Raw genomic sequence first — 24,297 nt, 5'->3', positions numbered from 1 at the left:
TTTTAAAGAATATATATAAGAATAAACACGAAAGAGGAAAGAAGATAAAAATATTCTAAAATAAAGAGAGACAGAGAGAAAAGCTAGAGAAAAAAAGTTTTGGAACGAAAAATTTAGAAGAGAATTATGTGTATCTTAAGAAGGATAAAATATATTTTATATGTATTAACAGATTAATAAAATATTAATTCATATTATTTAAAAAAATAAAAAATTATAATATAATATTAAAGCAAAAATTATTTAATACGGTACGTAGTACATAGATAATAGTATGTAATATCATAATAATATGATAAATTATAAATATATTTTTTCATATGTAATAATAATGAGAGGAAGGGAAAAATTGAAAAGGAGTTGGTAGGAGTTGTGTGTTTTTAGAAAATAGAAGATAAAAAATCTAAAAAAAATAAAAGCAAATGGAAAAAAAGTTAGAGAGGGAATAAAAGAAAATTGAGCAGTAATAATATACAATAGATGTAAATTATTTTTTTATTGGCTAACTTTATAGTATTCTTAATGCAATATAAATTATCTTTTAAATATCAACATGATAATTGCTCTTAAGAAAAAAATATATCAACGTAATAATTTAAATATAATATTGCACAAAAAGAAATATTTAATAATAATAATAGATGTTTTTGGCTAATAAAATGATAAAGATTTTTTATTTTGTATAATAATATATAATATAATAGATAAAACTATTTTTTCTTTTTTTTTTATATATTTGTTGACTTTATAGTATTTTTAATGTAATATAAACTATCTTTTAAATATGAATATGATAATTACTTGTCAGAAAAAAAATATGAATATGATAATTTGAATATAGTATTACACAGTTTTTTTTAATAAAGTACATAAATAATCATAATAATAATAATAAAAGAGATTTTTTCTAATAAAATAGGGAAAAAAGAAAAAAAGTCAACAAATATTCTATAGACGACATCGTTTCAATACTTGTAAAGTTCAAAGGCTTTTTTTTTTTTTTTTTTTTTAACTTATCCCTACCACAACACAGGCCAAAACCCAAACCTTGACTTGGCTCGCCACTCCACACGCCATTGCAAGTCCCGTGCTCTCTCGCTCCTTCACCTTCTACTCCCCAAACTCGAAACCCCACTTACTGAACTTTGTTAAAGTTCATAAATTTCACAAAATTTTTCGACCTTCTTTGCTTCAAAATCTACTTCCTTCAAAATCTACTTCCTCTCCTATCACTAACCGTTTCAATTTTGATTTTTGGGCTCCATAGCTTGGAAGGCAGAAGAAGATGGAGAAGCTTAACTTGGCCCTTGTGTCTTCCCCAAAGCCTTTGATGTTGGGACATGTTCCTGCAATAGACGCCACATCCAGAGACGTTTTCAGAAGAAAGCACTTCTCTTTTGGGAGGGTCTTAATTGCTCCTCATCGTTGCAGATTCCGTGTTTCTGCACTCTCTTCCTCCCATCGTAATCCGAAATCTGGTATTCAGTTTGTAACTTCTTTTTTTTTTTTTTTGTTGATTATTCTCTTTCTATGTGTGTGGGGCATTATAATTTTGTTAGAATTTATGCCTGGTAGGAAAAATATTCACTGAATCACTGGATTCTTATGGATTCAATTACATGAAATGTGTGTTTTGAAGTTGAAGGTGAATTGATAGGTCTAATGATGCTCATGCTGTGTTTTTTTTTTTTCTTCATCATTGTTCTAAAACTTAAAGAAGAATCTGAATTGAACATGTTGGTTCTTTTGTTATTGGACTAGAGCCATGAATACCCTATGTTGACATTTTTAAGGGTTTATAGGAGTGTTTGGATAAGCAGTTAATGAAAAAACGTACTTTTTATCACGTGACCTTTGTTTTGCAAGCCACTCTTTCTGAATTTCTAGAAAAGTTTAAAACTTTTTTGTTTCCTTTGTGATTTTGGCTTCTAAACGTGTTAAGATAAGTGTTTCTATGGTGAAGCACTTTTTTCTTAAGAAAGTACTAACAAACAGGCCCTAACTTTTGATAAATCACCAAAGCGTTTTTGCAATTAGTGTATAGTGTTTGTGGAAGGAGCGGATTGTGAATTTTGGAGCAAGGTTATGCTCAAGGTCGATTGTGGTTGATAGCATTTTGAATCCATGGTTAAAAATCTATTGCATATATGTGTGTATTTTGAATCCATTTCGGCAATGCATATTTATCGTGTGTAGTTACTTCTCTTCTTTTGTGGTTAATGAGTGCTTACTTGTTGTACAAGTTGAATATCTGTCAATATTTTTCACTCATCTCTTAAGATGCCCAAGTAATGCATGCTGGGAATACAGTGCAGGAGAAGCTGATAGTAAAGCATTTTGCTAGTATTTCTTCTTCGAATACTCAAGAAGCGACGTCAACTGGAGTTAACCCACAATTATCACCATCTTCAACTATGTAATCATTTACTCTTTTTTTTCTTTGGCATATTAATTTTCTTAAAAAAAAATTGTCATATTTTTATAATGGGTAACTACTAACTACTGGGGGTGGGGGTGGTTGATCGATACTTTATTGATTTAAATTTGTTGATATCTATTGCTTATTAGTTCACATTCTTATTGGTCCTATTTACTATATTCTAGAGGGTCACCTCTCTTCTGGATTGGTGTTGGTGTTGGGCTTTCTGCACTGTTTTCAGTGGTGAGAACTGAGAACCATAATCACAGATCTACCTTACATACACTGATAATGAGTTTATCTTTGATGTATGTTTAATAAATTGTGTTTTTTTGCAGGTAGCTTCAAGATTAAAGGTGAATGCCACTTTATTGCAAGGCATTGATATAAGCTGGTTCATTCTTTGAGTTCCACTGTAATTATGGGTGTAAGAAATTTTGCTAGTCATGGGTGTTAGGCAATAAGCTGGTGTATTCTTTGAGCTCTACTGTAAATATGGGGTATAAGATGTAGGAAATTTTGCAAGTCATGGTTATAAGCTTGTGCACTCTGAGTATCTGAAGTACCAAACACCACTCCAACAATTGTTTTATAAGTGTCTGTGCATTCTTTTCTAGTATAGTTTTTAATTTTTACGATGGGATTTCTTATGAAATTACTTGGAAGTTGAAGGCACATATCCACCGGCATATTGCTGTCGACACTCTAGAAATAGAAATACACAAATCATGCAGATTGGCTGTATCTATTTTTAGGAACTTAAGTAAACCGCCCAACTCACCTCTTTTATCTGTTAATTTTGTTTGGATAGTACGTTGTTTGAATGAGACTACTCAAATCATATAGCATTCTGAGAGTTTTATTGAATTTGAGATTTTGATTTATCTTTATGAGAATTTGGGTATTGTTTGTGATGGCATTTTCTATTGTTTGTGAAAGGACTGGGAGCATGCATCAAGAGGCTGAGATTAAGCCTACAAAGAAAGTCTTACAAGTTAATTCATGTATGCCTAGTAATAGCCTAAACTTGCAAAATTTTATTTTTGGGCTTAATCTTAGCTTCTTGATCCATGCTTCCAGAGTCCCAGTGCTATCACTTTGTCAGTTGTAGTAGATGCTCTGTCTAACCTTAATTTTCATGGATTTTGACTAGTTTCATTGTAGAATTACAAGAGCTAACCCTGAACATTTTACATATTTTAAACTTTTTTCTTTTGATTTTCTTTTAGAAATATGCAATGCAACAAGCTTTCAAGACCATGATGGGCCAGATGAATTCACAAAATAACCAATTTGGCAATGCTGCCTTTTCTCCGGGATCTCCTTTTCCCTTTCCAATGCCTACAGCAGCAGGGCCCACTGCACCTGCTAGTTCTGCAACTACTCAATCTCGAGCACCTTCAGCATCTAGTGCATCTCAATCCACTATCACAGTAGATATACCTGCAGCAAAAGTAGAAGTTGCTCCAACTACTAATGTTAAAGATGAAGTCGAAGTAAAGAATGAACCCAAAAAAATTGGTAACTTAAACGTAGAATCTCTTCTTAGCAATCCTATTTCTTTCTTGTTAGATGAGACTTACTACTTGTGAAATTTATAAATGGTGAGGTAATGTGTCCGCTAGGAGATGTATGTGGTTTCAGGTTGATTAAATAAATGTTATTAATTAAATAATTAATAATATTGATTACTAGATTTCCTTTATTAATTAATTTTAAAAAAAATCAATCAAGGTAAAAAAAAATTAAAATTTTTTGCTACAAAGTTGAAGATGGAAAACATTCAGGGAATTATCTTTATAAGTAGCAGAGATGCTATCTGATGTCGGCTTTATATTTGTGTATAAGTTGAGTCTTTTCTTGTTAAAATTCTTAAAATTTTCCATTACAGCTTTTGTAGATGTTTCTCCAGAAGAAACTGTGCAGGAGAGTCCTTTTGAAAGTTTTAAAGATGATGAATCAAGTTCCGTCAAGGAAGCTCGGGTTCCAGATGAAGTGAGTTTTTAAGATACATGTTTTTAGGTAAAGAAACTCAGTGACTTGTGTTGTTCTTAATATGTATGCATTTATTGAAGGTTTCTCAAAATGGAGCCCCCTCTAACCAAGGTTTTGGTGATTTTCCTGGTTCTCAATCTACAAGTAAGTACTAAGTAGAGTCTGTTGAAATTGAAAATATTTACAATTCGGCTTTATAGGTGGAAAACCCCATGCAATGTGATGCATCTACTCAAGTCTCAATTTCTAGGAAATGCATTGACATGACATGGTTTTAGTCTTTTAGATCAGTCCTGCCAAATAGATGAGTTGTACTTGTTGTCATTATGATATTAAATTTAATCTTGTTTTCATTGCTGAGTTTATCATGGATCATGTGCACTTCATATGTCTTTGTAATTTTACTTTTTAACTTTGAAGTTTTTCTTGTCAACTATCAATTACTTTTTGACTCTGATTAAATACTTCAGTACTTGGATTGAAATGATGTCATAAATCAAATATGACTAGTTTCATACATCATTGTTTTCTAATCACATTCATACTACTGGTTTAAATCAATTTAAACGTTGTTTGTTGTCATGAAATATATATAGGTTTTACAATTATTGTTCTTTCAATGTTTCCTTCAATGAGCTGCATTATGGGTTAATCAAATGTCGTAAACATGCCATTATTTATTTTTGGATAGAAAAATCAGTCTTGTCAGTGGACGCTTTGGAGAAAATGATGGAGGACCCAACAGTGCAGAAGATGGTTTATCCGTAATATCATCTCCCTTCATCTTAATAATGATTATGATTTTGCATTTCTATTTTCTAGTAAATATTCTATTGTGGCTTTGTCAGTACTCAGTATGAATATGGATATGCTTAAACTTCAAGTAGATCCTAGTTTTAAATATATCAAATAAGGTTCCTTAAATGGTAGAAGTCTAATCTTAGAACTGCTGATGACAGTAGTACTGGTATCTGTGATGTTCAGAATTGGGGTTTAAAGTAGTTCCATTGTTTTGAAATATTTAGTTTGGAAGTTTGAAATTTGTATGTGTCTAAAATTCTTCTGGAGCCTGTAATTATTTTTTCCCCATGTCCTCTTGGCACTTTGCTTCTGATGGTTTTAGGGGAAACCTCTACTTCTGTATGCTTTCTTTTCTAACAAATTTTCTTTATCCCCAAAAGTAAGTTTAATTGGTTGGCTGGTACCCTTTTAATTGTTGATAATTTAGTGGAGCTAACTAATGTTCTATACAATAAATTGATTCCCAATGTGTATTTGTTTACGATTACTTGATGAAAATTTACTGATAGGTTTTACTTGATTGTTTAGATTATATAAGAACTTTTCCTCCTTGTTATCCAAAAGAAGTTAAATTTTGGGTTTTATTGCAGCTATTTACCCGAGGAGATGAGGAACCCTACTACCTTCAAATGTAATTCTCTACTTTTAACAGTTTTCTTCTAATCATATTTTTAAGGTTCATTATTTGTGCAGTGTGTAATTTTCATTGTTTAATACCTTCCTGGAAATAAATCATGGGTAACCACAATGCTGAATTTGCTCGTTTTCACGTTTACATGTTCAATATAGTCTATATACAACACTTCTATACAAATATCTTTTTTCATTTGTGAGCAACATCATATAATGGAAGCACTTCTTTACGTAGTTTAAAAATATTTTGTAGGTCAAAAGTCATGTTTTCTTTGAATTGGTATATTAATTTCTACATGACATCTTTAATATAATTGGCCAATGGGTAATAGTTTCTGTACTGTTGCTGCTTTTAATAGGGATGCTGCAGAATCCACAGTACCGTCAACAACTTGAAGAAATGCTGTAAGTTCTTCATACTGTTTCTTCAGAGGCTCATAGCCTTTTTTGTTTCAGCAATATTATTTCACTGATCATTCATTTGGACAGATAAGCTTCTGGGAAAATGCTTACCTGCATTAAGCTTGCTTGACATATTTCAACAAAAACTAGTTTTGGAGTGAATGAAAAAGTCCTCCACAATTTACTATCCAGTTATTAGTCTCTCATTTCATGAATTTGATGAACTGACAATTTAACCTGATCCTCTTTCTTTATCCTTTATACATTAGACCTCCAATTTGGTATTAGAAAAAAACGATAGCCGTGGATGAAATGTCTGTTTTACTTCTACTTTTGTATTACAGGCTCCCAGCCCTCCCTCTAACCTATGAGGGTGGAAATGCCTGTTCTTACCTCCAGACTTCGTTGTTTTAAGTTTCTTCTCTTTGTCCTTCTCCCCTTGTTCTTATTTAGATTGATTTTTGTTGTTGTTGTTGCTAGGATTTATGTGACTTATAACAACCACATTCCATGTCATTGCATTGACTTGAGATCTTAAGTAGCTGAAAAATGTATTTCTTATTTGTTGTTTCCCTCTCAACCTTCATCCTTTGTTCTGCAGTTAAATAAATATATGCATATTTTGTTAAGATATAAATCTTCTCTGGTGATTCATATATCCTGAATTCTTTCTCTTTTTTCTACATGTTTTATTTCAGAAACAACATGGGTGGAAGCACAGAATGGGACAGCCGAATGATGGATACCTTAAAGAATTTTGACCTTAATAGTCCTGAAGTTAAGCAGCAATTTGGTAAGTTATTATAATATTATTCTTATTCGTCAAGAAGTGCCATGTCTTCTCTGAGAGCAGGATAAACTAAGCAATAGGTTAATTTAACGTAGTTCAATTTTTGCTAGCTACTCTTATTACTTGTTGACTTGAAAATATTCTTAAATACAATGAACTCTTTTCTCGCTTCCATCCTATGGGAGTTATATGTTCTACTTAGTTGATCATCTTGATTCTTGAAGATCAACAGTAATTGATCAGTGACTTTTTTTTCTTCCTGAAGTTGCATTACATATGGGCAATAACTGTATCTTTATTAATAGCTTGTTTTCTTAAATTAATTCCATTTGTCTGGTTACCACTCAATATTCTAATATGGGCAATAACTGTATCTTTATTAATAGCTTGTTTTCTTAAATTAATTCCATTTGTCTTGTTACCACTCAATATTCTAATATTTTCTTAATCAAATCATTGCTGTTAATTCTTCTTTGCGGGTGTGATATACTGTTATTTGTTAAAAAAAATCAAAATAAGAATTTTCAGTGAACTGATAAGTGCCTTGGTAAGTCCCATAGAGAGAAAGCTGTGAGGTTCTCATTCAGAAACACATCACATTTCATGCTGACTTATTAAAGGATACTATTTGGTGTGATTCAGCATTGTTTTTGACTCATTTACATGGTTTGCTATACTTTGCTGACTAATTTATCTTTTTATGCTAGTAGTACATTTCATCAGTTTCTTCTTGTCTCTAGGGTTTAGTTTATTGAATTTTATCTTTGATAATATCATGTATATTTTAAAGAGCCTAAGTATGAATCTTTCTTTCCACTTCTGGTCTTTTCTGAATATATTTTTACTTTCACCAGATCAAATTGGGCTTTCTCCAGAAGAAGTCATTTCAAAGATTATGGCCAATCCTGAGGTTGCAATGGCATTTCAAAATCCTAGAGTTCAAGCAGCTATCATGGATGTATGTTCTAATTTAACTACTTTATTGGTCTTACATATCAAAACTCTGCTCTGATTTCGTCTCTTGTGGCTGCAGTGTTCGCAGAATCCAATGAATATTACTAAATACCAAAATGATAAGGAGGTATGTTGATACTTCTCTGACTTCAATTTTGTCCTACCTGGAGGAGTGTACTTTACCGAGTTTGGTTTTCTCTCCCTTTGTTTCCTGTTTGCTCTTCGGCATGCATAGGTTCTCTAGTTGTAATTAGTTTCAGGTTTGTGTTAGGTGATTTTTTTTTTTTTTTTAATGGTTATCAATGAGACTACAGGTGGTACTGGTGGTTTGAATTTGCATGTTTTACTACGTCTCTAAAGAATAAAGCTATGATATAATTACTCTCTATCAATAATTCCTTATGAATATAAATATTGTCAATTTTTAAAGATTTGGCTGTTGAATGTTTTATCTGATGATTGCTTTTTCCTCTTTAAAACATTGCAGGTTATGGATGTCTTCAATAAAATATCAGAACTCTTCCCTGGAGTAGGTTCACCTTGATGCATTTGTGTGTTGTTGCTGTTTGCTGGGTCAAGTTATGCATCCCTTTCCTGATGACCAATGAAGATTAGCTCGGCCTAACCACACGGAACCATGCAAAACTCTTATGCTCATGGCTGTATACTGCAGGCTCGCGGTTACAGCTCCATTGTGACATGCGGATAGTAACTGTGTCTTCTTCGCTGGGCTAAAATAATGCCACAGTTGGATTTTTTTGTTTCACTAAAATAGTTGAGATTGTGTAGATTGATGTTTTATGTTTTCATTAAATATTTTGTTTGAGGCATTGTATTTGCAGTGTGGTTTTTGGTTGAGTATTCAGGTGCAGTAAAAATGTGAATGCTTCGCATAATAATTTCATAAAGTATAATCTGAGATTAGGGGCCAGTTTGTTTTTTTATTTGTTAAAATAAGCGTTTATTTTAATGAAATAAATAGTTTTCTATTTTTTGAGTGTATTTGTCTAAATTATTTTTACTTAAAAAATGTTTTATTTATTTATTTTAAGAAGTAAATTTTATTTGTTTCTTTAAAAAATATTTATTTCAAAATTATTTTTTTAAGTTTAAACAAATTAAGAGTAAACTGCATAATCAAGATTCAAGGGCTATTGGTTGGAGTAGGTAGACATTTGGTTAAAGTTCAGTGTTTTTCATTATTTTAGTAATTTGAAGTTTGACTGTACTTTCTTTCAGGCGTTCTTGTACCTGTTGCATTTGACTGGTTGGTAGATGCAATTTCTAGATTTGTTGGTAAACTTGGTGGGTGGAAACATTCTGGTACATCACAAAATTCCAGAAAGTATAGCCATTGTTGCTGGTTTCTTTAGCCAACATAAACTATAACACCGGTAAATTTTTGTTGATCAAAATAAATATATCCGTTGTACAAATTTGAATGAAGACAATAAGAACTAAGAAGAGCATGCAAAATGTCATTTATTACTTTGTATTTGATTGATTATTTTACATTTGTAAGTATCCGCCTGACATCTGCCCGAGTAGATGATTATTATATATAAAAATGTTTAATGTTTTTAATGTTAGTTCATAAGTAATCAAAGGTAAATGAATATAATTGTATATTGTTATCGATGTGGTTAATATTATTAATCTCATTTTAATAACCTCAATTATACTATTTACCTCATTAAAAATTGTATATAATTCTTTATTTATTATTAACATTTATGAGGTAAAGCTAACTAGATTTAGTGACTATATGTGATAGTTAATAATCTAATGACACTATTATATGCTTGTGAGACAAAATTCATCACATTAAATATTTCTTCTACATCATTTCACTATTAACCACATTCATAACTAAATGCAATTATGTTCATTTACTTTTAATAACTTACAAGACAATCAACCATATTTTCTATATAGTATTAAATATTCATTTACTTTTAACTATAGAATTAACCCCATATATATATATATATATATATATTAAAAGTATACGTAATTAATTAATTAAAAAAATTAATTTAGTTAGTTGAACAGAATGTGTTATTTATTATAAATATTTTGATACTATTTTTTATTCTCATAAATAAAAATAATAATTAATTAACTACATATTCAACTTGACATTGATATAAAAAAATTAACAATTAATAATTAAAATTTAATTTTTGATAAAAAAAAAACCTAAATTTGACCCTGGATGTATAAATTCCGGGCGTGCGTTACTCTTTTTCCTTGCCGTATGGGGTATCCATCTATGGTAAAAAAAAAAAAAAGAAGACATTATGTTATTATGAAATTAATAAAGTTAGTGACTTTGTGGGGTCAGCTGGGTCAGACAACACAACTTGACCCTTTAACGGATCTGTGTAGTGTTGCAGAATTCCAGCCCGCTCTGTATTTCAAATTTTGAATTTTTTCTCTTTCATTGTCACTACTAATAAAAAGCTAACAATCTTTTACTATTAAAAATTGATTCTTGGGCTGCGTTCCACACCACATTCCCCTCTATTTGCAATTCCATTCTCCTCTTCTTTCTTTCTTAACACCTTTTTCACCTTCCATTTTCCTTCTACTATCTCTCCTTCAAAATTCCATGGGTGCATGTTTGAGTAAGAAGAAAGGGTCTTCTTCTACAGCAACCAAGTCAGCTTCTTCCACAGCACATGTTGCTGTGCCTGAGCTGAAGAACAATCCTCCTTCTGTTAGTGGTGTCACTGTTTCCAAACCCAAAGTGGAAACTGAAACTGCCCCAGAAGTGAAACTGAACAAGGACAATTCTAAGAAAGTGGAAGAGAAGCATGAGACAGTGCCAGAACCTGAAGGGCATGTGAAAAAGGAGATATTCATCATCAAGCACAGGAAGAGCCATGATGATAGAGAGAGAAACTCCAATTCCAAATCCCCATCTTTCACTGAGGAATCAATGGCTGATAAAACTGCCCCAACACCATCCACAAACATGGGTGTTGTAGGAGTGAGGACTTCAAGCTGCACCAAAGAAGAGGTGGATGCAATTCTCATCCAGTGTGGGAGACTCAGCAGAAGCTCTTCAGGGAATGCTGCTGCTGCTGCTTCTGGTGAACACAGAAGAAGGTACTCAGGCTCAAAGAGAAGCTATGATTTTGACCACTGTGACAATGACACCGTTTCCAATGATGATGACTCAAAGAAGGCCAATGCCAATGAGAGCAACAGTGATCTGTGTGAGGAGGAGAGGCACCAGCAACGGCCACGGCAACGCCAGTCTCCGAGCCGAAGGCCTTCTTCTTCTCAGGAAAGGAGAAGAAGAACACCAAGCAGGGAAAGGGAACAGCAGCAAAGGTCAAGCAGCAGGGAGAGGAGAGTGAGTAGATCTCCTGGAAGAAGGTCATCAGAGAACACCACACCTTCCAATGCAAGAAACAACAATTGCAGCAACACTAGTTCTAGGCCTGGGAAGATGGTTTCTGTTCCTGCCACTGTTTCATCACTGGTGATGGATAAGAGTAACAATAATGGCGGTGGTGGCGGTGGTGGAGAATCTGGAGCAACCACTGGCATCAAGAGGATCACAGTGAAGAGAAATGTGGGTGCTGCCTCGCCGCGGTCGCAGTCGCCAGCAAGAGCAAATGGGAATGCTGCAAGTGGTAATAAAGCTTTCAATGAGAATCAGCAGCAGCCATCCCTTAGCCGCAGCAATTCAAGGAAAGCAGAACAATCACCTTACAAAAGAAATCCATTGAGTGAGATTGAACCTAACTCCCTTGCTTTTCCACATTCAACAGCCAATAATAGCAGCAGCAAGGTGCAAAACAGACCCAAAAAGGAATTTGAAACAGAAGCTAATCAGGTATTGTTCACTCTTTTAGTATTTGGTTCACAATTTATCAGCTTTTAAGATTTGAATTGTCATGTTTAGTAATTGATTGATTAGTCTTATTGATGTGATTAATGTAAATTATTCAATTCAATGGTGTTTTTCCTTATTGTAGAAAACAAACGGCAGCAGAACTGCATTGGACAAGGGAATGAATGTAAATTGCAAGACAAAGGTGCAACAAGAGGAAGATGTGAAAGTGCAGTCTTCAATTACTGATAATGTTGTTGTGAAAACAATGGTACCACCAGGAGTTGACAACCTAAAACCACCCTATACATTAACAAGAAGCAGATCTTCGAGGCAATCGCGGGACTTAGACCTCAACCCTGAAGCTCTATTGAATCCTCCACAGTCCTATGCTTCACTGCTGCTTGAAGACATCCAGAATTTCCATCAGAAGAACACACCACCTGTTTCTCTCCCAGCATGTGTCACCAAAGCTTGCTCTATCCTCGAAGCTGTTGCTGATCTCAACTCTAACGCCGGCTTAAATTTCTGCGGTGCAGAAGACAGGAGAAGTCCACTGGCTTTTCAGTGTAGCAGGAATGACTACAATGTTTCATTGACTACCCACGATTATGGAAAAAGGGAGCCAGATGCCGAGGACCCGGTTGTAGAATCAATGTTATTATTCAATGATGATGATGTGATGGAACAAAGCTTGCACAAGTATGTGACAGTGAATAGGGGTGGTTTGCTTGGTGGGGTGGACATGGATGACCAAGAGTCTTCGGGAAGCAACAGCTTCACTGTCAGTAGTGGTCAACAGCACTGGGGTGTTTCTTCTTCATCATGGGAACCAAGTTCTGTTGAATCAAAAGATTGCTGGACTTCAAGATCGAACTACTCCAAAGAGGAAGGCCAGAAATTGGGCTTGGAAGGGAGGGTGGCATCTGAAGCGGGGCTTGACGCAGGTGGAGCCAAGAAGAAATTGAACAGCCAAAGGAGAGAGTGTGATCATCATCAGCATGGGAGTGGAATAGGGCGTGGCAGGCTTGGCGCCAATAAAGTTCTTCACAACAGACCTGTTGTTACAGCAGCTGCATCCACATAGATGTTGCTTTGTTGAATGGATTCTCCTTCTTGTATCTTAAATACTCCATGAGTTTAACTGCTTCTGTTTGGAGTTGCACACTTTGCAACCAGTTCTCATTCAATTAAGATCCATATTAACAATACTTGCCACTTCTCTTCACTTTTAGCTTTATGGTCTTTATTTCTTCAAATTGGAATTGCATAAATAGGGTGATCGATCAGTCATGCTTTTAGCTCCATTTATACCAACTCAGACACACTTAAAAGAATGGTCAGGCATTGGTATATGTTACAGTTTCCAAATGGAAATTGGAAATAAAATCAGGTTCGTCAAATAAATTATTAAACAAAGTCTAGTACGGTTGTAGTAGTGTTCTACAATCTAAAATCTTGGGGTCTCTCGCCAACGATTATGTTGCAATTGACTTCTGGTTGGCGCAGCATTTCTGCATTTTAGTGTAAAGACTTAACTAGTCCTGGTTTGCTGCAATGCAATATTTTATAAATTAGCATCGCAGTTGTTGATTTTGATTAGTGCAGCTTAATCATGCAATTAATGAGTTTGTTTCATTTTATAAATATTACAACAGCTATAACATATTATAATTGATCGAGTACTCTACAGCTTGTACTCATAAACTAATTAGTTCAATAATTATATAATTATATTTTGATTAAATAGCAGTAGCATCGCAGCATCCTAATTGCACATACTATTATCAACATATTTTATTCTACCAATAGACAATAGTCACACTATATGACAAGTATAGCACTTCCTTCTTGATCTTATGCTCAATATAGACATCGGCCCGATCTGTATATTTCTTTCACAACAGATTCATTATACTCGAAACTTGCCATCAACAGTCATAATATATACATTTTGTTCAGTCATAATCACTTAAGCCATTTTATACAACAAAAAAACCTTTACGGAAACAATTTATTCCGATATAAGGCTTGTGTTCTGCCCAGGTAACTTCAAGTTTTTGGTATATATTGCATAGGAAGAGGCTCGAGGCCTAAATTAACTAACAAAACAAAATTGTATTTACACTAGCATGAGCACAAGGGCTCCAAGTTGTATATCACTGCAATTTCTCCTCTCCATGTCCAAACTTGCTTTTATCGTTCCCAATTTGAGTTCATGGAAAACATCTAATTCCCAGAGTTGTTTTCCATTGGATTAGGTTGAAAGAACCAGGCAAAAATGACAATTCATTCAGATGTGCTTCTGAAGTTAACCATGTATATTCCAGCCACAGTGACTAAGGCCCCAACTAGTTGTACAGGAGAGAAGGTCTCACCAAGATAGAGAAACCTGAAATGCCAAAGTAAAGTGTGAGTCATACAAAGGTCTTCAGGAAGATACATAAACATGAAATTTGAAAAATGTCAATTGCTAGAGAAAATGTCACTGGATTGTTATTCTCTTCCAAAATTTTTATAGTTGAAAAAGGTCACTTTTTTCTCCTTAAGGACTTGAAATTGCTTGAAAATCCTGAGTCTATCCCACTGTCAAGCAGCCTTACCCAAAAATTGAAGCAAACATTGGGGTCAAAAACGTAAGTGAACTGAGTTTGGTCAAGCTACCTGCAGTGCAACAAAAATGCTATATCAATATGGTACATGGGATCAATATGGAATTTGAAAAACAAAAAGAAACTTCAAAGCTGTATGCAAACAAATTAAAGCTAAAGATGCATCAATAACACAGTGATTACAATATGGAAGAAGAAATGAACCATTTTGGACTTAACATGGAAGCTGGGATTTGTATATTTCATGTGACCATAAAAAGAAAATCATTGGCGAAGAAGAAAAAAAAAGGAAAAGATCATGGAAGGAGAGACATACAGACCTTTAGTTGCACTATAAAAGAACACACCATAGCTGACTGCGCTTCCAAAAATGGATGTGTAGAGGAGTGCCAATATATCAGTCGAACTGTACTCTTTGAGACTCAAACTCACTGCGGGGTCATTGTTAAGAACTGCGAATAGCACAAGTGGGAGACCACCAATAACCATATGCTGCAACGGAAAAAGTGTAAAGTTTTGAGCCATAAGCTTATACAGTGTTAAACCATATATCATCTGCTATATAGCTTCCTCCATTTGCCAGTCATTTCCTCTTTTTTTCTTAGATAACAATATTTTTATTTATTTTTGATGAAATAATCAATAAGATACGAATATAAGACCTATACAATCCATTTCACTAGTTTCAGATACAAACTTATTGTTAAAATATATGATATTCTAGACACATCTGCAACTATAATCATGAACCATAAAGTCTAGCATATCCAAATTCATAGTTTACCAAAATTGCCATGTTGTACGGTTTAAAACTGATAATGCAAAGAGGCAATATGACACATTAACACACAATCATTCAGTTAAGTTTCATAATAGGTATTTAAATAATAACAAAGACTAGAGTCAAAAGGAGATTTGAAGCACACCCATCCAGTAGCCATGACAGGGTCAGAGTACTTGGAGACCCACCGGACCATGACCGTGCCAATTGCCATACTCTGAGCTGCAAGTAGCATCCACCACTCACCACTTCCCCATAGTGAGAAGTTGCTTTCATCAAATGATAGGGCAGGTAACTGCAACAAAATCATCAGTGCTTGCATTACTAAAACTGTAATGCATAATACATAATACTGTAATAATGTAATTTTGAAATATAAATTGTATATTTCAAAATTACAAAAAAGAGAATAAATTAGGTAATTGTATGAATCTTCTGGATGGTGGTAACAATTGCAAATCGTATCCTTCTAAATGAAACAGATAAGAATTCAACTGCTAATTTTGGGTTGTGCTTTAAAGGGTACGATAATTGATTTACTGATTTTTGGTTAGAATTTAAGTTTACCTCGAGCAGTACAAGTCCTATGACACCAAGTACAAGCCCAGCAGCTCCAACAACTCCGATTGACTCACCAAATAACAAAGCCGCAAGTACAGCCACAGTCAAAGGCTGCGAATCAATTATAACCTGCAATATATCCACCCACGGTAGATAATCAAGGCAAGCAACAATAATTACTCAGACTTGAAAAGTAGAGTTTGAATCAACACAAAGTTCGCTCAAAACAAATTCCCCTCGCAGCATTTTACAGAGAAAAATTTCACTAGTTTCCATATTAAACTTATGCCGTCTATTATTATCATTACTATTATTATAATTACTATAGAGTTTAATATGCACGTAAAAGTTTACTAGTATATTGTTAACTAATCAAAAAATAATTTTGGTATGAATTTTAAATCTTCTAACCATAGATTGCCATGTAAGGTGAAATTGATAACTTTAATTACAATTACTACTTCAGAAGTCAAATTTATATAGGTTTTCTGGTTGACAATATGTGAAAAGTAGACTCTACTAATAATAGTAAAATTGATTAAGAAAATAAGCACCAACATACGCTGCCCAAACCAGCTGAAGTCCTTTGCAACCCTTCTGCAAGAAAACCCTGTCACAATGAATCAATTAAAGTTCAAACCAATGAACATTGCATTCAGGTAAAGTAAATACAGCAAGTGAAATGTGAAGAAGAAGAAGAAGGACCTGAAAGCACGCGGCATCGACGAGAGCGAAGAGGGTGATGGAAAGCCAAGCGTTGAAGCCAGAGGGGAGAGTTCTTCCTCTGGAAGCGGCGAATGCGACGAGAAGAAACCCCGCCGGAATGAGGCGAAAAGCGGAAACGAAGAAAGGACCGCATTTGGGAAGCACTTCCTTCATCGCCACCATGGCCGTGCCCCAGAAGAAGAACGGCGACACCAACACCGCCCCTTCCCACAGCGCTTCCGCGAGACACAGCATCGATGACGATGATGATGATGATGATGACGATGATGATGGTTCCGATTGTTTCTCTTCCGTGTTAACGAGGCATTCCACGTCTTGGCCTGTTCCCACGCAATCCACGCCGTCCTCCGGAAGCTCGGTTTCGAAGGCGGTTTTGTTGGAGCATGGAACCCTAAATCGGAGCGAAGGTGGAGCGGTGGTGAAGCGAGTAAAGGAGGAAGGTGGGAATGTGAGGGTTTGGATGCGAAATTGGGAAGTGTGAGAAAGGAGAGAGAAGTGGCGGGTGGTGGTGGTGGAGACGGTGAGGGTGGCGGAGGGAGAGGAGCACCACCACGACGCCATGGTTGGAGTGAGTTGAGTGGGTAGTGTTCGGTGATGTGTTGCGTTAAGTATCAGAAACAGTGACAAGATTTGTGGTGGTGGTGGTTATAACTTCCTTCTTGCAAATTACATAATTAGATGTAACTAATATACAACTATTACTGAAAATTAAAATAAAATGTTAGAGTAATTTATTATAATGGAGGATAAATATATAAAGGAAATGATATCAAAAAGAAATTATTTTTTTATATTAATTTTAGAATAATATTTATAGATTATATATAATAGTTATAACTGCTTCCTAAGTGCAATGAAATAGAATTCAAATAATCTCCTTAATATCTGAAAAATGCAATGTCAGATAAATTAGTTTATATTGATTAAATTAGTTCTTATTAAATTCTCCGGGAGGCAGGAGCTATACATTAAAAAAAAAATCACCAGGAGCTAATCTGTTGTGATTAACAACATATATTTTTATATAGTAATTTTATTTTTCATAAATTAATGCGTTGGACATTATCGATTTTTACTTTTCCTCATAAGTTGTTCATTTATGGAAAAAAATATTTACAAATTTGTGTAATTCATTTATTTTATATCTTCAATTAAATGTTATAAAAAAATCTATTTCTTTTGCTCATTTACACCCATCTCGAGAGTGAAGAATAGGTTTTGGGCTCAAAGTTAGTTGGGCTTGATTCTGATCAATTAGGGTTGGGGCATTTGTTTGCTGCACATCCCATTGTGAATCCTGCACCTTGCAGAGGAATTGCAAGGAAGTTAAATAGACAAAAATGTTTCACCTTCTTTTTTTTTCTTCTTCCTCTAGTAACTAGTAACGTCAGCCCCTTGCCGTGCCCTACGCCGGCCACCGCCCCACCCTTCAACATCCTCTAATAACGGTGTCACCCACCACTTCATCAACTTCAGACTCCAATCCTGTTGCGCCACCCACCACTGCACCATACACCACCAATCGTCACAAAATCCATAAATCAAACAGCACCATTGTGCCACACACCATCGCACCATACACCACCTTGAAAGGAAATCGTAGATACGAACCATCACCTTCAGAAAGGGTTTGAGCAAGAAGAGTAGATGAAGGAGAGGATTACAATTTTAGAAACATTCGAGTTTGAAGCTTCTAGCGTTGACGATTCTAGGATGAGATTTTTTTTTTTTATTCTAGAATAGCTAGTCCAAAAGTATATATGTATTTCATAAAACTATTTCAGAATACATATATAATTTCAGAATAGTTATTCCAGAATAGAAAAAATCCCATTTCAGAATAGTTTTTCCATAAAGAATAAAAATTCTTTGTGGAATAATTATTTCAGAAGTACATATGATAAAATTTTAGTTACATAAGAAAAGCCAAAAAGTAAGAGCTATGACGATTTCCGAATACTTCAACTTCTTCTGTCCTTATGATAAAATTTTAGTTACATAAGAAAAGTCACAGAGATGATGGCGTCCAAGAGATTACTGCACCGACAGGGTTAGGTAATTAAATTATTAAACTCGAAATAACTCTATTTCAAATTAAATTATCAACACACATGTACGTTAATTAATTTATATGGTTTCCTTTTATTTTTATGAACTCTAACAATGAAATTAAACGTCAAGAGCTATCTATGACTTTGTCTCTGGAACGCGTTGTATGCGGCTGAAAAAGCATCCGTTGAACCTTCTAAAACCGTTGTTTACATAAAATATATATGTGGATGCGTTTTACATAAGCAACAATATGTGATGCAACAATGTATAAAAAAAAATTGTGATGCAAGTTGATTATACAAAGGGAGAACTAAAATAAATTGTCATGTGATTTATATATATTTTCAAGTTATATTTTAATTTAATAATGTGGCACTTGAAACTTTTTGAACCATCCAACTCATGTATTTTAATCATTATATTTTTAGATTTAGGGTCGTCCCTTTGGAGAAAAGAGCTTTGTTTTCTATTATTGATGAGAAAGATTATTTGCAATGCGTTGAAAACAAACTATTTAGTGTTTGGTATTCCCTTCTGTGTTTTTCTTTTCTTTGTATATATAGAACAATTCATATGTTTTGAAATATTTACATTTACACTCACCTCATTATTATTTTTCTTTAATTTTGTACTCCCTATTGGAGAAAGGTCAAGGCTGTCAACAAAGATAAAGTGGAGAATATATAAAAAGAAGGGAAAAAAAAAAGCAGTATGAATATATGCATGAAAAATTAATAGAATTAGCTACGCCTTAGTTAAAATTGTGTTAGCTAGACTTGATCCAGATTCAAATGAGGGATTGCATTGTTAAACATTTCCCATTTGAGGGTGATGTTCAGTTTGAAACTCTGAAACATTTTTGAGTGCACGGCTACTCTTTTTCAATTGTTTATAATTAAGCTTGGGAATTCCTTGGGTCAATATAATCCTTTTTTCTTCAAATTGTCCAAAATTAAACGCCATCTTTTCTATTTTATAGAAAAGTAATACTATACTATTCAGATGAAAATGAAATTAATAGTATTTTAAAAAAATATGTGAAGAATAGAAAACACCATAAAGAAAAAAGAAAAACAGAATTTTTTTGGGGGGCCTTAATTCCTTAACAAAATAACTAGTAACGGATTAATAACATTTTTAGTTATTTTATGGAATAAAAATACTATTAAATAATACATGCCACACTGTTAAATTAAAGGATGTATATACTCTATTATTAATATACATAAAAGTTACTATTTATACAATATAGTTTATTATATTTTACCTTTTTACACAAAGGATGCATATACTCTATTATTAATATACATAAAAGTTACTATTTATACAATATAGTTTATTATATTTTACCTTTTTACACACAGCATTTTCTTTTGTAATTAAATATTGGTTCATGACTTTTGCATAAGATCACAAATGTATAGTTGTTTTATGCAGCAACAGACCAATAAGTACGTAGTATATAAGCATTTTATACAAGAATTCTGATTCCTAGCTAAAAATACTAAAAATCAAGAGTTAGTTCGACAACTTCGACGGCGCGCATTATATATTGAATTAGTATTATAAAGACACAATGTTGAATAATCGCCACATGTGATTGATAAGTCTGCATACAAAATAAAACCAACGATGGTGACCCTTTCTAATTAGTCTTAACCATTCAAATCAAACATATTAAATCGGAAGCTTCAACCCTTGTCATCATATGCCATTACCCACTCCTAAACGTGTTCATGTTCCCACCCTAATTCATCCACCTATATGCTATATATATATTAAATATACATAGAGAAAAACCAAAAGAGAGGAAAAAGAAGGAATATATCATATCAAGAGCTTTGTCTAGTGTCTACCATATTTATACAAAGATCATCACATATATAATATATGATATATTTCTTCTTGATACAATTTTGATACCAAAAAATTAAACATGATGGCTGCAGATCAGCAAAGAATTCATCCTGTTCATGATGTTGAGGCACCACACAGACCTTTGGTGCCTGAAAACTATGCAAAATCTGATAAGGGTATTCCTCAGCGCACTTTTCCTGTGATGCATTCAAAGCCACCTAAGAGAAGAAGAAGCTGTTGCTGTAGGTTCATGTGTTGGACACTAAGCATATTGCTGATTTTGATCATTGCTATTGCCATCACAATAGGGATCCTATACCTTGTGTTCAGACCAAAGCTCCCCAAATACTCAGTGGACCAACTGAGGATAAGCCAGTTCAATGTTTCAGACAACAACACCCTCTATGCCACCTTCAATGTGGCAATCACTGCAAGAAACCCTAACAAGAAGATTGGAATATACTATGAGGGTGGAAGCCACATAAGTGCTTGGTACATGGACACAAAATTGTGTGAAGGGTCCTTGCCAAAGTTCTACCAGGGTCACAGGAACACCACAGTGCTTGATCTGCCTCTAACTGGTCAAGCACCTGATGCAAGTGGTTTGGTGAATAGAATTCAGGAGCAGCTGCAACAGACCAACAATGTTCCTCTCAATCTTAAGGTGAATCAGCCTGTGAGGGTTAAGTTTGGTAAGCTGAAACTCTTCAAAGTCAAGTTCAGGGTTAGGTGCAGGCTTGAGGTGGATAATTTTGGTGCTAGTAATGATATTAGAATTTCTAGCAGTAGTTGTAAGTTCAAGCTCAGGCTGTGATGAATTCACTAGTACATATATTATTATCATTATTGATTAGTATAATATATATGTGCCATTGTTATATTATATTACTATTACTATTTCGTTTCATCTTTTTGTGGTTTGTTTGATTGAGATTTTTCGTAAGGGATGGAGGATCAGATGTGGTTTTTTCTCTCCATCTGCACGTACTTTGAGTTACATTTCATGTACTTCGATTCTATTAATTCAGACGCTATTTCTTATTCACAAATTAGCATATATTATTATCTATTTCATATGTTTAATTAATGACAAATATTGTTAGTTTTTTCTGCACCCAGTAATTACTCGAATATAGCTAGCTAGCATATATGACGATCTTTATATCGAATAGAAGGATCTGAATTCGAATCTCATTGTTAATTAACATGAAAACTTTGTTGATATATGTAATTGCAAGTATTTTTCTAAGCTCTCAAACTCTCAAGGTGGGTTAGCCTTCAGGATTCAACCATCTAAATTAACTTTTCACACAAAAAATACAACAATCTTTAGATAACGTATTAAAATTGTTAAAATCATAATAAAAAATGGAGATCAACTAACACAAATTATGGTCTTAAATACAAGTCTTGAAACACAGCTAGCTATGTTAATACATGTAGACTGTAGTTTATATATAAAAAAAATTCATTGAAATTGAGATTTTATTTAGGGTTGAAAAGAAGGAAAACACATTGTAAAATTATAACACAAATTGTAAGATTTTATCTAAATATAAAATTTCATTTAATACACAAGATAATAACATAAAAAATAACCTTTAAATTACATGAAAGATGCATATTTCCATATATTAAGTTGATCATTTTATAATAAAAATCTATTAATTTTTCATCCATTTAAGTACTTAATAGATACAATTGTATGTAAACATTATATTATATATTATTATACGTAACTAATAAATAAAATCAAAATTTTATCTAATAATTATAAAAATATCACTTTAAAAATGTCATAAAATAGATAAAATAAAAGATCATTGAATCATTTAAAAAAATATAAGACATTGAAACTTAAAATAATAAAAGAATTAAATTAAACCTAAAGTGTTAAACTACTCATTTAGCACCAAAGCTCTCCGATTACAAAGCTAGCAACTTTCTAAGGTGTTCGACGAAATGTCAAACTGACCGAGTTTGCATAAAAAAGGGGTCGTTGACACTAATGGGTGTGAAGTTTGTGGGCAAACAAGAATTCCTAACTCGTTTTTCCATGTGTGTTCGATCCAAGACGACGTCTGCGCAGTATTTAGCGACAAGATTTCGAGACCCCACGTTTGAGAAACTCATGGACAACTACAAGAACCTTGTCAAAGTCATTGCCATTCAAGACCTCATCCTTGCAAACCCAAAGAACCGATCAGTCTCCATTGACTTCCTCCGCAAGTTTCCTCACATCTTCCACATTTACTATGACCCTTCCAAGTTGAAGCCCTTTTGCAGGTTAACTGATACTGCTCTTGATGTTTCGTGGAAGGAAACAGTGCCATTAATGCTTCTTTGCCTGTTGTTGCTGATGGACTTGTTCGGATACTGTCAATGTCTTCATCCAGAATAGTGCCTCTTAGAGCTGTTTTTAAGGTTTGGAAGGAGCTTGGGCTGCCTCATGATTTCGAGGACTCGGTCATATCTGCTAACTCTGGTGTTTTTCAGTTGTGTGATGCGCAGGAACCGAATACTCATTTGTTGAAGCTGGTTGATGGTGCTTGTAACAATGGTTTTAGGGCAGCTGTTGAAGATTGGAGGGTTGTTGAGTGCTGCAAGGAGGACTGTAGTGTTGATAGGATGAAAATGTGGTTCAGTTTCAAACATGGGTATCCTCCGGGGATGAGGTTGACCAAGAATTTCAAGGCCAAAGTGAAGGATTGGCAAAGGTTGCCATACGTGGGGCCTTATGAAGTGGTGGGTGAGAAGAAGAAGTCTAAGGCTGGAATGATGGCTTCGGAGAAGCGAGCAGTGTCGATTGTTCATTAGTTCCCTGAGTTTGACAGTGGAGAAGATGGTGGAAGTTGAGAAGATCAGCCAGCATAGAAAATGGTTTGGGATTGATTTAAATATAAGGGATCTGTTCCTGGACCACCCAGGGATCTTCTATTTGTCTACTAAGGGTAAAAGACATACTGTTTTTTTTGAAGGAAGCTTATGACAGAGGGTGTTTGATTGAACCAAATCCTGTCTATGATGCAAGAAGAAGAAGGTTACTTGATCTCGTTGTTTTAGGACGTCGGGGTCTGCCAGCTGTTAATTCAAAGTTGCAGGATACAAGCAGCTGCAATGAGGTTGGACAAGAGGAAAACCAGCAAAGACATGATTTGTCATCATCTTGACTAAAGCATTACAGCTTTGTTAAGGTGTCTTCCTTAATTTTCTCGTGTGTTGCTTTTGGCATATAAGTACCTAAAATTCAAGAATCACAGTTTTGATTCTAACTTGACTAAATGCTCTGCATAAATCAGTTTGATATATAGGAAGATGTCCTAATTAGTGAGAAGCTTCCGGGTGAAACTCCGAGCACAAGTTAACTCCATAAATACAAATTCCTTTGTTCTGTGAAAGTGTAGCTGACTTTTTATTACATTGGAAGATGCTAAACTATGGTTCCCTGCTTACCGCAGAAGCTTTGCTACCATAAATACAAATTCCTTTGTTTTTTATGCATTCCTATAACAACACTTTTCTTGAATGGCTAAGGGGGTGTTTGATTTGGTTGTTTTCTGTTTTCATTTTCACTGAAAACAGAAAACGGTAATGAAAATATGTTTGGTTGGATTTCTGAAAACAATAAATTTTCGTTTTCAGTGTTTTCAGTTGAGAACAGAAATCACATTTCGGGTAAAATGAAATTGTGGTGACAATGAATGTAATTTTAAGCAAATAAAAAAATACAAAAAGAAAAGAAGTCAATATATCATAAATTTTCAGTATTTTTATTTCATGAAAACAGAAAATAAGAAGTCAAATCAAACAAATTTTTAGAATTCTAATCTTTTAAAAATGAAAACAGTTTTCAGAAAATGAAAACAGGAA

At 34.0% G+C, this 24,297-nt stretch overlaps 4 protein-coding genes and 1 pseudogene across 4 annotated transcripts; 4 read left to right on the top strand and 1 right to left on the bottom strand.

The window, feature by feature from the left end:
• The first annotated feature begins 1,026 nt into the window (after nucleotides 1-1,026).
• Nucleotides 1,027-8,925, top strand: LOC114396487 (protein TIC 40, chloroplastic-like). Its single transcript, XM_028358495.1, has 14 exons — nucleotides 1,027-1,478; nucleotides 2,311-2,416; nucleotides 2,605-2,662; nucleotides 2,758-2,775; nucleotides 3,649-3,940; nucleotides 4,311-4,414; nucleotides 4,495-4,558; nucleotides 5,106-5,178; nucleotides 5,806-5,846; nucleotides 6,208-6,253; nucleotides 6,949-7,043; nucleotides 7,895-7,998; nucleotides 8,074-8,121; nucleotides 8,482-8,925. Exons 1-14 carry the CDS (start codon nucleotides 1,286-1,288, stop codon nucleotides 8,536-8,538), a joined length of 1,299 nt encoding a protein of 432 aa, XP_028214296.1. The 5' UTR covers nucleotides 1,027-1,285; the 3' UTR covers nucleotides 8,539-8,925.
• A 1,508-nt stretch (nucleotides 8,926-10,433) lies between these two features.
• Nucleotides 10,434-13,072, top strand: LOC114395040 (uncharacterized protein At1g65710-like). Its single transcript, XM_028356728.1, has 2 exons — nucleotides 10,434-11,841; nucleotides 11,984-13,072. Exons 1-2 carry the CDS (start codon nucleotides 10,606-10,608, stop codon nucleotides 12,923-12,925), a joined length of 2,178 nt encoding a protein of 725 aa, XP_028212529.1. The 5' UTR covers nucleotides 10,434-10,605; the 3' UTR covers nucleotides 12,926-13,072.
• A 654-nt stretch (nucleotides 13,073-13,726) lies between these two features.
• On the bottom strand, nucleotides 13,727-17,178 carry LOC114397722 (WAT1-related protein At3g02690, chloroplastic-like). The gene is made up of 7 exons (XM_028359905.1): nucleotides 16,498-17,178; nucleotides 16,355-16,402; nucleotides 15,799-15,921; nucleotides 15,377-15,526; nucleotides 14,771-14,942; nucleotides 14,442-14,502; nucleotides 13,727-14,230 (listed from the first exon to the last, which is right to left on the bottom strand). Exons 1-7 carry the CDS (start codon nucleotides 17,077-17,079, stop codon nucleotides 14,128-14,130), a joined length of 1,239 nt encoding a protein of 412 aa, XP_028215706.1. The 5' UTR covers nucleotides 17,080-17,178; the 3' UTR covers nucleotides 13,727-14,127.
• Nucleotides 17,179-20,356: 3,178 nt separating this feature from the next.
• Nucleotides 20,357-21,476, top strand: LOC114395559 (NDR1/HIN1-like protein 6). The gene has a single exon (XM_028357368.1). It carries the CDS (start codon nucleotides 20,507-20,509, stop codon nucleotides 21,239-21,241), a length of 735 nt encoding a protein of 244 aa, XP_028213169.1. The 5' UTR covers nucleotides 20,357-20,506; the 3' UTR covers nucleotides 21,242-21,476.
• A 957-nt stretch (nucleotides 21,477-22,433) lies between these two features.
• On the top strand, nucleotides 22,434-23,792 carry LOC114394851 (annotated as a pseudogene).
• The last annotated feature ends 505 nt before the right edge of the window (nucleotides 23,793-24,297 follow it).

Source organism: Glycine soja, chromosome 18, assembly GCF_004193775.1.
Source record: "Glycine soja cultivar W05 chromosome 18, ASM419377v2, whole genome shotgun sequence".
Taxonomy (NCBI): domain Eukaryota; kingdom Viridiplantae; phylum Streptophyta; class Magnoliopsida; order Fabales; family Fabaceae; genus Glycine; species Glycine soja.
Note: the sequence above shows the minus strand (reverse complement) of the source record. Positions and strands in the feature narration are given on the sequence as shown.